The sequence below is a fragment of the Malaclemys terrapin genome, chromosome 5 (assembly GCF_027887155.1).
Source record: "Malaclemys terrapin pileata isolate rMalTer1 chromosome 5, rMalTer1.hap1, whole genome shotgun sequence".
NCBI classification, from domain to species: Eukaryota; Metazoa; Chordata; order Testudines; family Emydidae; genus Malaclemys; species Malaclemys terrapin.
This window is the reverse complement of record NC_071509.1, coordinates 57,864,929-57,881,761: the sequence shown is the minus strand read 5'-3', so window position 1 is coordinate 57,881,761 and position 16,833 is coordinate 57,864,929. Positions and strand designations below refer to the sequence as shown.

General features: G+C 41.8%; 1 protein-coding gene across 7 annotated transcripts in view; it reads left to right on the top strand.

Moving 5' to 3' along the window:
• MTUS1 (microtubule associated scaffold protein 1) overlaps positions 1–16,833 on the top strand; it is a 213,705-nt gene that overhangs the window by 130,551 nt on the left and 66,321 nt on the right. For all 7 annotated transcript variants that reach the window (XM_054029299.1, XM_054029300.1, XM_054029296.1 and 4 more), the window contains one exon: positions 3,965–4,182. In XM_054029299.1, coding sequence (XP_053885274.1) covers positions 3,965–4,182 — 218 coding nt within the window. The remainder of the gene's footprint in view (positions 1–3,964; positions 4,183–16,833) is intronic.

Below are 16,833 nucleotides of genomic sequence, written 5' to 3'. Positions count from 1 at the left end.
AAAAAAAAAACATATGGACCAAGCCACTCCAAAGTAGCTCAGGTAAGACTTTACAGGAGTGCTTACATTCCTTGTTATTCCTAGGCTCTTAAATGTAACAAGTATATGGGATACACCCTACTGATAAAATAGTTCTTCATTTTCTCCTCCTGCGCAACTTCATATCAGATTGGTCAGACTCCCAGTGGAGTCAGGGGAACCAGTTCCTAAATTAAAAAAAAAAAAAAAAAAAGGCTTTCACAAAGAGGTGGGTCTGGCTCTGATTCAGCTGAATGGTAGCTGCATTCATTCAGCCAGACAATTGTATTATAGAGCCCCAGGGTGTCAGGAACCTGAGTCTTCAGCAGAGCCAGTCTCCAGGCAACCCAAGGAGCTGGTCTGTAGTATGCTGCCTAACAGGCCACACCTCCTGTTTGTCTGCTCACTCTTCCACCCAGGCTCTTAAGCCCAGCTGCTGCAGTTCAGTGGCTGCTCTAAGTATTTGCTTGTGTGGCTACAATAGCTCCTGTCCTTATCTTGGTGCCCCAACCCTTCCCCTGCCCCACTGCACTCCAGGTAACCAGATTCTGACCCTTGGGTCTGGTTCCTGACTACCAACTCCAGCTCTGACCACCGGGCACAATTGCGAATATCCTGGTCATTGGCACAAGGTAGATCTCTGAGGCTAGGAAGAATTATCAATTGAGGACTGTCCCAAATGTGTGAATGCACTTTTCCCAGAGATGTAGGTATTCGAAGCTCTAGCCAATATGCACTGACCAGATGGGTGCAGTTTAATAAAATATCCAATTCCTTGTATGTTGACAGATGAGCACAGCGGTCTACATAATTATGAGGATGACCCTATCTAGTAACATTGCTTGTGAGATCTGGAACAGTCTGCAGTGTTTAATCATCAGAAGTTAAGTGCAATGGCAGTTAAGGTGACCAGATGTCCTGATTTTATAGGGACAGTCCCGATTTTTGAGTCTTTTTCTTGTATAGGCTCCTATTACCCCTCCACCCCCATCCCAATTTTTCACACTTGCTGTCTGGTCACCCTAATGGCAGTAGACACTGAATTTAAAAATGGACTGGATTGCATATTGTTATAAAGACACTCTCATTATTTCCTGAGGGTGGGGGCGGCAGCACTCAAGGACTCTTAGGGGAGAGAGTGTGTGGGAGGAAATGTATACATTACCTTGAGGAGATCCTTAACACATGGCAAAGGAAAAGGACCACGATTGGTTTAATTTTCCTGAATGAGGACTCTGCTTTCAAATGTTTGTGTAGTTGCTCTAAGCCACCTAAGGTTGTTACTAACAATATTGATACGTTAGACTAACAATTCAAATGCATTGATTCTCAACCTCATTTCAGTGATATGATAGAAGGATATTGATATACTGAATGTATCAATATTATTTCACTGGCCTTTAGAGCTTTTGAAGGACTTTATAAACTACTGATTATCATGCATAAGAAATTTTGGAATTTTTTTTTCTATTTTTTCCATCACCTCTCTCGAATCGTTACAAATTTAGTTTCCTTTGATTCTCAGCTTTTAAATTCAATGAACCTTGATAGTTAATCTAAAGGCTCATTTGTCTTGATGTTTTCATTAAACTACCTTGGGATATCTATATATTGCATATAGGATTTGCTCACAGCCTGTGAGAACTATAGGGAGACACTGGCCCTGCTTGCACAGCTACACACTGCTGACTTTCCAAATCGAAGGCTATAGAGAAACCTTGTACACCTGGAAGAATCAAATACTGAATTTAGATATGTTGGTCTCTTCTGACGTGACATGATCTAGTTGTGACACTACGCCCCATGTTCTTCAGAGATGATATTGTGATATGATTATGGCATAACTATGGAGATATCCCATCTCCTAGAACTGGAAGGGACCTTGAAAGGTCATCGAGTCCAGCCCCCTGCCTTCACTAACAGGACCAAGTACTGATTTTGCCCCAGATCCCCAAGTGGCCCCCTCAAGGATTGAACTCACAACCCTGGGTTTAGCAGGCCAATGCTCAAACCACTGAGCTATCCTGATGTACTTTATGCAAAATAGGTCATGTGAGATATTGAAAAGGTTATGATTTACTGAATATCATTATCCTATTTGAATGCATGTACCATTTTGGTATCTGAAATTAGGAATATTGTCTATGCATCTATTACAAATGTACACCCAGGGGACGCCCACTAGGCAGAAGGCACTCAGGTTAGATGGCTGGCTGGGAAGGGCCATTAGGGAGGACAATAGGGTTTAGAAGATGCTAATCTCCCACCGGGGAGCCTTCCTGAGGATACTACAAACAGCCTCTGACTCATGACGGCTATGACACTATGGGATCATGTGACCAAGTCACCTGGTACAGGACTCTATCATAGAATACTTGTGTTTTTCCACTAAAAGGCATGGGAACTGAAGTTGGAGAAAAAAGGGTTCCTGCCATATGCAAAAGCTATTTTAAGGCAGGGGAGTGACATCATCCTGGGTTCTTTACTGACTCTGCCCAAAGGAGACACTTGGAAACATCTGAGAAACAAGGTCTAAACTTGGGGAGAAGGGCTGAACCCAGGCTGGAGAGATTTCTAATCAGTGAAAGGTATATCTGGGGTTTTAAACTGCAAGCAAGTTCAGCTTGTCATCAAGAATCTCTGCAAACTGACTAAAACAACAATTAGGGTGAGAATTTGCTACTCCTATCCAGTTTCTTTAGTATATTAAGCTTAGATTGAGTTTTTGTTTTACTTGCTAAGTAATCTTCTTTGATCTGTTTTCTATCCCATACAATTACTTAAAATCTATCTTTTGTAGTTAATAAACTTGTTTTGTTTTGTCTAAAACTAGTGTGTGGAAATCATTACTTGGGGCAGAAAGCTGTATATATTCCTCTCCACATTGAGGGGGAGAGCGAATTTCATGAGTTTGCGCTGTACAGTTCTCTGTGCAGCACAAGATTGTATACTTTTGGGTTTGCCCTCCAAAGGGGGTGTGCACTTGAGTACGTGGCAGTTCCTTAGTTGAGCCTTCCCATGCAGAGCTGCACCTGGGTGTGTCCCTATCTGTGTGTGGGCTGGAGGGGGCTTGTGGGCTTGTTGCAGCAGTACACTGTAAAGGGAGCCCAAGATGGTGGGTCATGTGGGCTCAGTGGTATCCCAGTTTCAGGCAGCACCCCAAGGTTGGGGTGGTGGTGGGGAACCCATCATACTAGTGCTGTTAAGTGTCAGAATTTGCCACGTTACAATATTAAAGTAGGTAATCCTCAGGCTGTGCATAAAGGGATAGGGGAAGCTTAAAGTGTATTGGATGTTTGACAGATTTAGTAAGTATTTGATCAATGACAGACATTATTAGTACTAAGAAAAGTGCTCCAAGTTTGGCTAATAAAAGGTAAATGTGAACTGAACATGGTGGAATCTTGCAGTGGAAATTAAAGTATGAAAGGGATCAAATACATGTAGGGAGAATGCTTTAATATATTTAGTAACTTCCAGTTCAGGAAATGTGAAATTGTTACAGACCTGGAAAATAGATGACATTTAATGTATGAAAATTAGACTATTCACTAGATAAACTTAGAGGTGAAGAAAAGCTTTAGAACTAAAGAACCACTTCAGTTCTTTCAAAATGCTAATCAAAATTGCAGTATAAAGAGTTAGCTGAAATGCTCTTAATAAACAAATGTAAATGAATAATCCAGAGCAATTTGAGTTGTATATGGCTTTTGTGGTATGAGAACGCTGAAGCTGTTGTACAGACCCTTATCCTCAAAACCATAATGCCATTAAAAAGTAACCCTTTTGACCCAGTCAAAGTGGTTCAGGAAATGTTTTTTAAAATATTTGTTTCTATTTCCTTTGTGTTTTGACTTCCAGCTTTGGTAGCTAGTAAAACTTCAGAAGTGAATACTTTAATTAGAATGTCTTTTTTGTTTTGTTTTGTTTTTTGTTTTTATTCTAGTTGAGAGAGGCAAGCAGAGGAGTCCTAAAAGTTCATGTATACACACACAAACCTCTCCAGCTGTGCATTCAACTGAAACAAAAACACGCGAGTTGGCACAATACAAAGCAAAATGTGAGAACCAAAGTGACGTTATCCTGCATTTGAAGAAATTCTTGGCAAGCAGTAACCAGAAGTTTGAAGCATTAACAGTTGTGATCCAGCACCTACAGTCTGAGGTAAGGCTATCCAAATGCAGTAGTCTTTGCTTGAATTTGGTGCTGTCTTCTGAATCTGGCAGGGCCTCTGGATATTTAATTTGTACACATAACAAGTCTTCATTTGAGTCATCTGGTGAATCTATGCAGCCAAAAAAACCCACAAAACCCAGTGGCAGCAAGTCTTGGAACCCAGGTGAAGTGGCTCAGGCTTATGCTGTTGGGCTAAAAATAATAGTGTAGTTGTTTTGAGCTCTGAGACCTAGCCAGGCTCCAGCCCAAGCCCAAAAGTCTACACTGCTATTTTTAGCCCAGCAGAGTGAGCTTGAGTTACTTGACCAGGCTCTGAGACTCACTTGCACAGGGTTTTTTGCTGTGTAGATCAGTGTTAACGTGTCAGGGCTGAGCCCCAGCACTCTAGACTTGACAGTTCAGAGCTCTGGCATCAGTGGCCTTGCCATGGCAGTTACGAAAGTTTTAAAAAAAAAAATTGCTTGAGCTCCGGCATCTTTCATTACATATTAAGCACTGGTGTAGATGAACCCATAGGAACCTTCCAGTAGGAGTGCTTTCTTTTTTTCTATAGCATTCATTTTTTGTACACTTATCACCTTTTGTTTCAGCTCTAAACTATATATATGTAGTATTGTGTATCTCTCTTCCTATGGGGGAAGTCTGCATAGAAATGTAGGCTGTGTCAGCATTTGTTACCCTTCTCTGGGCCTTTTTTCTAATAGAACCTTTAAGATATGACTACAATTAAAAACAGTATCCAAGATGAGGTTCTTTGCCTTCAATGCCTTCTCAATGTTAATTGAAGGCCTCCAATTAATCATACTCAATATATGTCAATACCATTAAACTGTCCCTTGCTAATGCATCCTAATATTGACCACCTGCATTGAGCAGGTGTTCATTATTCTGTTTACCATAATTTGCAGATATCTTCTAGTGACTTAATTTACTTGACAATAAGTTGTGTACAACTAGTTCAAATATTACATCCAATATATACATTGTACTATTTCCTATCTACTGTCTTGAAAACCTTCTGCAAATAACATGCATATATATATATAGATCATTGGGTCACTGCCATAGCCCTGTTTTCTTCTGCTTTGAAAGTACAGAGCTGTCTTTGCAACTCTTAGTGACACCCCTGGTATCAGCCAGTCAAAAGCTAAAATTTATTGTAAATATTTTCTATTTGGATACTTGGCCCCATAGCTCTTACTTTAAAAAGACTTGTTTTGGTGGCATGTAAGGATGGTGTTACATTTGACGAGCAATCCAGTCAACGCTTAAGGACCCTTTAAACATGGTTTGCTCTTGTACAAAAAACCTAGATTCAAGTGATTCAATGTATTATTTCAGCTAATGGAAGCAGGAATATTCTGTGACCTTGTTCAGCTTCTGTGTAAAGGGTAAGCATCTTTCCTGATCACACAGAAGACCCAGACAAGTATATTACCCTGTATCTGACAACCTTCTCAATATTTCACCAAAGGGAGTCATATGTGGTCTCTGCTGAAAGCTAAGAACTACTAATTGTCATGGTTATTGCAATATGTTTGATTGGGAAACAATTTGAGTTATCTAACATGTAGGATATTATATTCCAAATCTGATGGGAGTGAAACCTGTCACCTGAAGAGAGGAAATCTGAGGGCTAACCCAATTAACATGAGAACAATGGACATCTGTCAACTGAGCCAGTTTGTGTTTACAGTCTGGGCCAGATGCAGGGTTCAGAGTTTACAAGGACAAAAAGAACCCCATTAAAAGTCTCTGAATAGGGACCCCTGAATTGAATGACATGAGTCTGTAATTGTATAAAAGAAAGAGGACAAGAAGACTGTCAGTAGGGTGGGCAGGGGGTGCTCCATGAAAAGTGGATCCCAATTCTTTGGACTTGCCAAGCTCTACAGAGGATAACCTTGGGGTGAGAAATACTTTATTAGACAGGAAAGTAATTTATTAACAAGTATAAGCTATAGATTGCATTTTATGTTTTTCTTCTACCTGTAACTTTGTTTCCAAATTTATGTTTGCTTGTATTTGAATTTTTACCTCAAGCTCTGTTAAATAAACTGCAACTGAAGCCAATTTACATTTCCCTTTGAAGACTGCAAACTGATTAGACTGGCATTTGAGCCAAATTATCTTCAGGACTATCAACTTCAGAAGATGCCTGCTATTAAAAGCTATACTATCAAAATTCATTATTTGTAAGATCTGTATTGTCCCTCCTATTCTCTTAATAGCCACAGTTTAACTGAAGTCCTAGTGCCTAGTAAACTTCCACACATTTGAAATAACTTACTGCATTTTCCTCCATTAAAAATGGACTCTGTAGAGTTGCTGTTAACTAAAATTCTTGGCAAAACACAGACAAATCCAAATCCAGTCCCACTGGAGTAAAGTAACAGGAGGGCACTCTACTAGATCTAATTAAAGAAATATATAATGGTACAGTACTGTTTTTCCTAATCTGACACAGGTATTGACCCCATAGTTGGGCCCTAAATCTACCTTTACTGTATGCCTATAGAAGCATTATCTTGTATTTGTCAATACTGTATTAGGAAATTATCAGTCAACCATTAAACTCTTTAGCTATCAGAATTTGCCCAGATTTCTATAGTTAGACTTAAGATTCATTAAGGGTAGTCTTTATAAATGTGATCTGCTTGAAGTGTGGATAACCAGTTTAAGAGTTGAGATTTCTTGACTTTAAAATTCTAAAACCCAACTTTTACTTATCGGGAATTCAAGTAACTTTCTCTCAATTATTATTGTAGTGTTGCTACAACAAACTAATGCAAGATAGTGATCTTCTTGGCAGCTAGAGTATTTATTGGAAATGAGCAAGGCATCTGACGTAAATGTCAGAAACTGGACTGGCTATTGTTAAATGTGTGTGCACTTGCAGTGTTAAAAGGACACATCAAATTGAAATCTAGTCAGTTAAAAATGTTGTCATTATACCTGTTGTCCCTTGCCAAGTTTTTGTGGCTTTATATCGTGCTTTCCTGTTTTTAACCTCAACAAGCAAGACGGGAAACAATGAAACTCAGAATACTCAGTGTTATCAAATACAGGCTAAAACTAAAAATTCTTTTTTCTATTGTAGTAATCTTGGTAGGTGATGGTTGTAACTGTAGCAGGTTTTAAAAAAAATTGGAGCAGTGTGGTTTTCAGATGATTATTGACTTTAACGCTTCAATATTCCTTTTATCAACTTATTCACTATATTAATCTCCTAAGAATATGATAAATGTGAAGTTATTTACATTAATAGAAACCACAAACCTAGTTTAAAAGATCTGGCATAATGTGCCTTTAGTAAACTCAGTAGGAACCAGAGTTTGTTACATTAAAACAAACGTGAACCCCAGATTGTACTGTCATAATCTCTTGTAAAATTATCAATGAGAATGAGGGTGCTCCGTGTTGCGGCCAGCGTGCTGAAAATATGTCCATTTTTACCCTCCTAAACCTTCCCAGCCAATACGGAGACCTCCTGCTTGCTCTCTGATTGTAACTGGCCACCTTTTGTTGTAAAATAAAAAATGATCCATACTTTGTGTAGAAGTAAAACTCTTAGATATTGCTGTTTGTTCAGACAAACGTTAAATATTATGAAACAGATTTTTCATCCACTTCGAATTAAAAGTCCAAATGTTTAAAATCAAAGCCAACCACTGAAGTACCAATGAACTCACTTGAGCTCAAAACAATAAGTTGGGCTTCACCTTTTGAAATTCAGTGCCAATAAAAAATATATTTTCTCACACTAATAGAAATAGACTAACTCTAGACATGTCAGTCTTCTCCACAGTATTAGCTAGAGTAAATCTTCTTTCTTAAACTTCATATTCTGAAACTATTCTGTTGAGGCTTATCTTTTAGGTGAAAATAAATTGCATTGTGGTAGTTTTGTGCTTGAATTGCGTGACATGGCCACTGCAGTGATATTAGCATAGATCTTGCCTAAGTCATGTTTTTTAAGTAATACATGAATTGTAATTATTGTACATTTGTGTCCTGTTTAGAATAGGATGATTGTACTTAAAATAGAATTATTTTATTTGGACTACAAAATATTTATATGCCCATTACAGGTCTGTCGCATCTTACGTGCATTTAACATGCGCAATTTCAGCTTTATGTGGTCGGCAAAAACAAAAAAGAGAGCAAAATAACAATTTTAATACTGTACCTGTAGCGCGGGTGATTCCACCTGCCATTCAACTCAATGTAATTTTGACTATACATGGTTTTCGCTTTACGCGCTAACCGCGGAATGGAACCCCCGCGTAAGATGAGACTCACCTGTATATGCAAAACAAACTTAAGGATAAGATACTTAAACTGTGCTATAGAAATAAGCTACTGAAACTTTGAACAGAGAACAGATCAGCTTAGAGAAATGTTGGATGAGAAGCAGACATGTTTGGAGCACTGTCATGGGTGGGTATAAACCGTTCAGGAAGGAAAGACTGGGGAAAAAGGGTGTAGGAGTTGCACTGTATGTAAGAGAGCAGTATGATTGCTCAAAGCTCCAGTATGAAACTGGAGAAAAGCCTGGTGAGTCTTTGGGTTAAGTTTAGAGATCAGAGCAACAAGGGTGGGTATCTGCTATAGACCACCAGACCAGGAGAAGGAGGTAGACGAGGCTTTCTTTGGACAACTAACAGAAATTTCCAGATCACAGGGCCTGGTTCTCATGGGGGACTTCAATCACCCTGACATCTGCTGGGAGAGCAATACAGCAGTGCACAGATAATCAAGGAAGTTTTTGGAGAGTGGGGACAACTTCCAGGTGCAAGTACTGGAGGAACCAACTAGGGGCCGTGCTCCTCTTGACCTGCTGCTCACAAATATGGAAGAATTGGTGGGGGAAGTACAAGTGGGTGGCAACCTGGGCAGCAGTGACCATGAGATGGTAGAGTTCAGGATCCTGACAAAAGGAAGAAAGGAGAGCAGCAGAATATGGACCCGGGACTTCAGAAAAGCAAACTTTGCCTCCCTCAGGGAACTGATGGGCAAGATCCCCTGGGAGGCTAATATGAGGGGGAAAGAAGTCCAGGAGAGCTGGCTATATTTTAAAGAGGCCTTATTGAGGGCACAGGAACAAACCATCCCAATGTGCAGAAAGAATAGCAAATATGTCAGGAGACCAGCTTGGCTTAACAGAGAAATCTGTGGTGACCTTAAACCCAAAAGGAAGTTTACAAGAAGTGGGAACTTGGACAGATGACGTAGAAGGAATATAAAAATATTGCTCGAGCATGCAGGAATGTAATCAGGAAGGCCAAAGCACAACTGGAGTTGCAGCTAGCAAGGGAGGTGAAGGGTAACAAGAAGGGTTTATATAGGTATGTTAGCAGCAAGGAGGTGGTCAGGGAACGTGTGGGACCCTACTGAATGGGGGAGGCAACCCAGTGACAGATGTGGAAAAAGCTGAAGTACTCCAGGCTCTTTTTGCCTTAGTCTTCACGGACAAGGTCAGCTCCCAGACTGCTGCACTGGGCAGCACAGTATGGGGAGGAAGTGAGCAGCCCTCAATGGTGAAAGAACAGGTTAATGACTATTTAGAAAAGCTGGACATGCACAAGTCCATGGGTCCAGATCTAATGCATCTGAGGGTGCTGAGGGAATTGGCTGATGTGATTTCAGAGCCGTTGGCCATTATCTTTGAAAACTCATGGCAATTGGAGGAGGTCCCGGACGATTGGAAAAAGGCAAATATAGTGCCATCTTTAAAAAAGGGAAAAAGGAGAATCTGGGTAACTACAGACCAGTCAGCCTCACCTCAGTGCCTGGAAAAATCATGGACCAGGTCCTCAAGGAATCCATTTTGAAGCATTTGGAGGAGAGGAATGTGATCAGGAACAGTCAACATGGATTCACAAAGGGCAAGTCATGCCTGACCAACCTGATTGCCTTCTATGGTGAGATAATTAGCTCTGTGGATATGGGGAAAGCAGTGGACATGATCTATCTTGACTTCAGCAAAGCTTTTGATATGGTCTCCCGCAGTATTCTTAAAGCAAGTTAAAGTAGTATGGATTGGATGAATGGACTATAAGGTGAGTAGAAAGCTGGCTGGATCAACGGGTATTAATCAAGGGCTCGATGTCTAGTTGGCAGCCAGTATCAAGCAGAGTGCCCCAGGGGTCGGTCCTAGGGCCGTTTTTGTTCAACATCTTCATTAATGATCTGGATGATGGGATGGATTGCACCCTCTGCAAGTTCGCAGATGACACTAAGCTGGGGGAAGAGGTAGATACGTTGGAGGGTAGGAATAGGGTCCAGAGTGACCTAGACAAATTGGAGGATTAGGCCAAAAGAAATCTGATGAGGTTCAACAAGGATAAGTGTAGAGTCCTGCACTTAGGACAGAAGAATCTCATGCACTGCTTCAGGCTGGGGACCGACTGGCTAGGCGGCAGTTCTGCAGAAAAGGACCTGGGGATTACAGTGGACAAGAAGCTGGATAAGAGTCATCAGTGTGCCCTTGCAGCCCAATATGCCACTAGCCTTCTTGGCAACATTAGTAGGAGCATTGCAAGAAGATCAAGGGAAGTAATTATTCTCCTCTATTTGGCACTGGTGAGGTCACATCTGGAGTATTGCATCCAGTTATGGCCCCCTTCCCCCCCCCCTCCCCCCACTATAGAAAGGATGTGGACAAATTGGAAAGTCCAGCGGAGGGCAATGAAAATGATGAGGGGGCTGGGGCACATGACTTACAAGGAGAGGCTGAGGGAACTGGGCTTATTCAGTGTGCAGAAGAGAAGAGTGAGGGGGGGATTTGATAGCAGCTTTCACCTACCTGAAGGAGAGTTCCAAAGAGGCTGGAGCTAGGCTGTTCTCAGTGGTGGCAGATGACAGAACAAGGAGCAATGGTCTCAAATTGCAGTGGGGGAGGTCTAGGTTGGATATTGGGGGGCGGGGGGGGGCAATTTCACTAGGAGGATGGTGAAGCACTGGAATGGGTTACCTAGGGAGGTGGTGGAATCTCCATCTTTAGAGGCTTTTAAAGCCTGGCTTGACAAAGCCCTGGCTGCAATGATCTAGTTGGCATTGGTCCTGCTTTGAGCAGGGGGTTGGACTAGATGACCTCCTAAGGTCCTTTCCAAGTCTCATCTTCTATGATTCTATGACATTGCTGTCAGTCCTCAAACAGTGGCAAGAGGAGTATTGGAATTTTGATTCACAGTATCCAGGAATGTTTTACAGTGAGATGCATCCTGGTGAGATAGCCCAGGAGAATTTGCTGGCTGGAACCCATGTGGTTAAGAGGATGATGAGAAACTAAACTCCAGAGGGCATGACAACTAAGAAGCAGATATCATTATGTCAGACTGTTGAATAGGAGAGACAATTATGAGAAGCAATGTAAGCATGAGTTAAAGGAAGTGTGATTTTAAAACACATGTGGAAGTGGGTCATCAATCTATGAGCAGCTATAGTTCTGGCATTTCCTGACTGAGTGCTTAACTCTGTGCAACTATAACATTCTCAAGTTAATTTTCTCTTATTGGAATTTCCTAGGATTTCAAAAATGAGAGGATTTAGAAATCGCTGTATTTTCAATGTCTGTCTTCAGTGAATGGGATGTCTCAGTGAGCATGGCTATATTAACAATACAGCATTTTTTTTCCCAATAAAGACTCAGGAAATTGAAGTCCCATGAACTGTCATTGGAAGCAGATCAGTTGAAATTGCTCTAAGACAGCGGTCACCAACTGGTAGATCGCAATCGACTGGTCGATCATGGAGCCTCTGACATTCGATCTCGGTCTCAGTCACTGAGACTGTAAGAGGCTCCACGAAGGACCAGTCGAGCAACAGTTTGGCAGTGCAGTGGGGCTAAGGCAGGCTCCCTGCCTGCCCTGGCCCCGCGCTGCTCCTGGAAGTAGCCGGCATGTCCGGCAGTGGTTCCTGTGGGAGGGAAGGGGACAGGGTCTCTGTGTGCTGCCCTCGCCTGCAGGCCCCACCCCTGCAGCTCACATTGGCCAGGAATGGGGAACTGCAGCCAATGGGGAGGTGCCTGCGGAAGGGGGCAGAGTGCAGAGCCACCTGCCCCTCTGCACCTTCCCCCCCCCTCCCCCGACCTGCTGCTGGACATGCTGGCTACTGCTGGGACCAGCGCAGGGCCAGGGCAGGTAGGGAGCCTGCCTTGGCCCCACTGCACTGCTGCCCGGGAGCCACCTGAGGTAACCCCTCCCACAGCCTGCACCCCAACCTGCTGCCTGAGCCCAGAGTCCCCTCCTGGAGCCAGCACCCTGCACCCCATCCCTGTCCCCCAATCCTGACCCCCTTCTGCACCCAAATTCCCTCCCAGAGCCCACACCCTGAACCCCTTCTGCACCCAAATTCCCTCCCAGAGCCCACACCCTGAACCCCTTCTGCACCCCAAACCCCTTCCCCAGGCTCAGCCTGGAGCCCCCTCCTACACTCCAAACCCCCCTGCCCCAACCCCTGTCCCAGGCTGATGAAAGTGAGTGGCGGGGGGGGAGAGCGAGCGACGGAGGGAGGAGGGATGGAGTGAGCGGGGCATAGCCTTGGAGAAGGGGCGGGGCAAAGGGTGTTTGGGTTTGTGTGATTACTGTTGTTTCTACATTTTCTTTGAGGTAGATTGTGGGTTGCACTTAAATTCAAAAAGTGATCTTGTGCTTAAAAAGGTTGGAGACTACTGCTTTAAGGTTACGTCTATAATTCAAATGCTGTGGCTCATTGACCAAAAAGCTTTACCCTTGCTTGTGCACGCTTTAAAAATTTTAATCAATCATACTGAATATGCAGTATGAAATAGATGATTTAAATACAATAAAACACTACTTCAGTGAAATGATTGATAAATGAGTTATTTAATTGAGGTGGCCTTCTGTTGTACTGGGTATGCTGGGATATTTCAGAGTGGTCTCAAGGCAGAGAAGGCTGCCTAATAAAAGGGCTCTAGTACAGGGTTCACTGTGAAAGGTACTGAGAAAGAGGTGCTTTTACTGCAGAATGTGTTGGTTATCCAAGTAGTCGGAACCCCTAGATATGCCTTAAAGAACTTTTCAACACACATGAGTTCTGATCATTTCCTGGATTGTCTACGTGAAAATGCCAAAATAGTGGTCAAGAAAATGAACAGACCCTACCCTAATAAACTCAAGGTGAAAGGGAGTAGATAGTGAAAGAAGGGGCCTCTTCCCCGCTCCCCACAGGGCCACCTAGATGATTCTATACAGGGCCGGCACTTTCCCTAGGTGACCCTACGTGGTCACCTAGGGCGGCAGGATTTGGGGGGTGGGGGACGGCATTTTGCCGTCCTCAGTGGCAATTTGGCGGCGGGTGTCCTTCTGCTCCGTGTCTTCGGGACTTGCCGCTGAAGCGCCTCGAAGACGCGGAGAGGAAGGACCCCCACCGCCAAATGCTCTGGGAAGGAGCGCTGCCGCCTAAGGTGGCAAAAACCCTGGTGCCGTTCCTGATTTTTATAAAGTCTATTTCACTTATCAAGCAGGACCATTTTGACCATAATACTTCACACTTGACAATGCTTTTTATGCTTAAATTTCAGATACCTTCACAAAAGTGGTTAACACAGTTTACACAGGAGACCAGAGGCACAAAAGTGTCACTGGCCCAAAGTCAATGAGTCAGTAACTGTGAGCCTAGATTGCCTGAATTTCATGTGCTCTAACAAGATGAAACTGCTTCCATGTTGAAAAGAAATCTTGGGGAAAAATACTAAGAAATGTATAGAAATCCCTGCTGAAACTATGAATTTGAGTCAACCGTGTCTTTAAACCAAAATACATGATGAAATGGGGGGAAGAATAAACCTGTACAGCAAGAAAGTGCCAATATAAGAAAATGGATGAAATAAGAAACCATCCAGCTAGCATTTTCTACATCACTTTCAAGAGGCAAAAATTGTACTAAATAGGGTCTTTAATACATCTGTGATTAATCTGCTACATCTCTTGTCTGAAATTTAACACTGGCATATTCAGGTTACACCTGAAGTTGGGGAGTAGGAGAAAGAAATATCCCATACACGTAAGAGCTTGTCTACACTTACAGGACTGCAGCTGCATCCATGTAGCACTTAGTGTGCAGATGCTACCTACCCCAATGGGAGAGTTTCTCCCCTTGGCATAGGTACTCCACATGACAGGGATGTGGAAGAGCTATGTTAATGGGGAATCCCTCCCTGATATAGTGCTGTCTACACCAAAAGTTAGGTTGGGAGTTGGGTTTTCCACCTCCCTGAGTGACATAGCTATACTGACATAAGTTTGTAGTGTAGGCCAGGGCTAAGTCAGACCTATTTTGAGTTGTAATTACACTTGAGAATCCTGTCTGACCAGACCTACTCAGTTCAGTGTCACCAAAGGAATGAATAAACATCCGATGGTTCAGAACTTGTATTAAATAAAGTCATTAAACCATTAGAGACTTCAGAGAATGTATACTGAAGACAGTTAAATCCCAGACTACAGTATTCATGAAGTCTGGAATTTGTGTTTACTAATAAGCCAAAGGCAAATGAAAATTGATTCCCTAGTAGAAGTGTTCTATAAAAATGGAGAAAAAAAACATGAACCGAAACTGAAGGTCATGAGTACCGCCCTTAGAAAACACTTAAGATTGTGTCAGAGGAAAGGCACTGCTGAGACAAATATTGAGTGTCTTGTAAGAAGTTTGTTTGCTGTAGTATAAAAGCTTTCTAGTGGCCTGAGGAATGTGGTGAATCCAAAAAAGATTCTGGAAACAAAACCACCAATAGTATTTTAGTGCTCCCGTAGTGAACTTTGCTGCCTCAATTTTGTACACCTCTACCCGATATAACGCGACCTGATATAACACGAATTCGGATATAACATGGTAAAGCAGCGCTCCAGGGGGCAGGGCTGCGCGCTCCGGCGGATCAAAGTAAGTTCGATATAATGCGGTTTCACCTATAACGCGGTAAGATTTTTTTGACTCCCGAGGACAGCATTATATAGGGGTAGAGGTGTATTTGAAGTAGGGTAGATAAGATGGCTCTGTCACTGACTCCTTTTCTTAAAGCATGAATCAAAAAACATTGCTTCTGTGCTCTTTGAAGATTCACCCTGTTAACACTTCATGCTATTATTGTGTTTGGAATGCATGGTGACTTTTGTGAACAGCACTTTGTAAAAGTAGAATATTGGCTGATTTCACCAGCTCACTTTCCCTCTTAGATAAGGTGATATATAACTCATATTTCAAGTCAAACTTTTCAGACCACTTTCATTTAGAATTGGTATTTTGTTCCAAACCAAAGCATCTGCTTTTATTCATAAATCCTTTAGGACCCAAACTGATCTTGTCTGTCCAAATATTGAGACTTAAATTGATAAGGGGTCAAATTCTGCCATCCTTGCTCTATATATAGCCCGTTGAAAGCAATAAGACTATTTGTGTAGGTACTACTTGGATGTATAAGGAAGCAGAAACTGGGCCCAAACTATCAAAGTATATGTAATCCTCATATGCAGATTTTGGAGGAGCAATGCATAAACCTCCATAGTTTATCTTCTAGGGTAGAGTTAATGGTGCAAGAATGGGTGACCAAAGAGCAGATTGTAGAACCCAGTGAATGACATTTTTCTATAATGTGGCCTGTGGCCAAATTTACCTCTGAATCAGAGGTGTAGTCTCATGAAAAATCAGGTCCTAATTTGTGATGCTTCATCTTGATAAAATGAGCCTCTGCTTGGATCAAGATGGTGCATTCCATGCTGTGAACTGTTGCCATCTAAGGCTGCAGCTTACAGTTAAAAATAGGATGGTTGCAATCTAGTCTTCTGCAAATTGAGTATAGCACCTAGCAAACTGCTAAAGTGACCTTTTCTGGCAGATTTGGATGCTTATATTGTAAGAAGTATTTGCAAGTAAACAAAACCTTAATTTATTATACCTGCCTATAGTTCCTAATGTTTAATATGCCTTTTGCCCTTTGATTTTTAGGAGTAGGGAACAACAATTAGACAGCAAGACTCACTTGTTAGGCTTTCCGTTTTAATGGTAAAATTAAGATCACCATTTATACAACAGTAAAAATTACTTAAGTACTTGCTCTACTAATGAGATTCTATTTGATGCACTCAATTGAAATAATTAACTTTTTGCTCAAATTCATAGATTCAAGACCAGAAGGGACCATTGTAATCATATAGTCTATGGTCTGTGTTATATAGGAAATCGGAACTTCCCCAAAATAATTCCTAGAGCATATCTTGTAGAAAAATCCAATATTGATTTAAAAATTCAGTGATGGAGAATCCATCACAACCATAGGTAAACTGTTCCAATGGTTAATTGCCCTCACCATTAAAAATATAGACCTTATTTTCTATCTGAATTTGTTTAGCTTCAAGTCCAGCCATTGGATCGTGCCATACTTTTCTCTGCTAAGCTAAAGAGCCCATTATATTTGTTTTTCAGATAGATACTTAGACTGTAATCAAGTCACCCTTTAATATTCTCCTCGTTAAGCTAAATACATTGAGCTCTTTGAGTCTATCACTATCAAGAATGTTTTCTAATCCTTTAATCATTCTCATGGCTCTTCTCTGAACTCTCTTCAATTTATCAACATCCTTCTTAAACTCTGGACGCAGCATTCCAACAGCAGTCTCA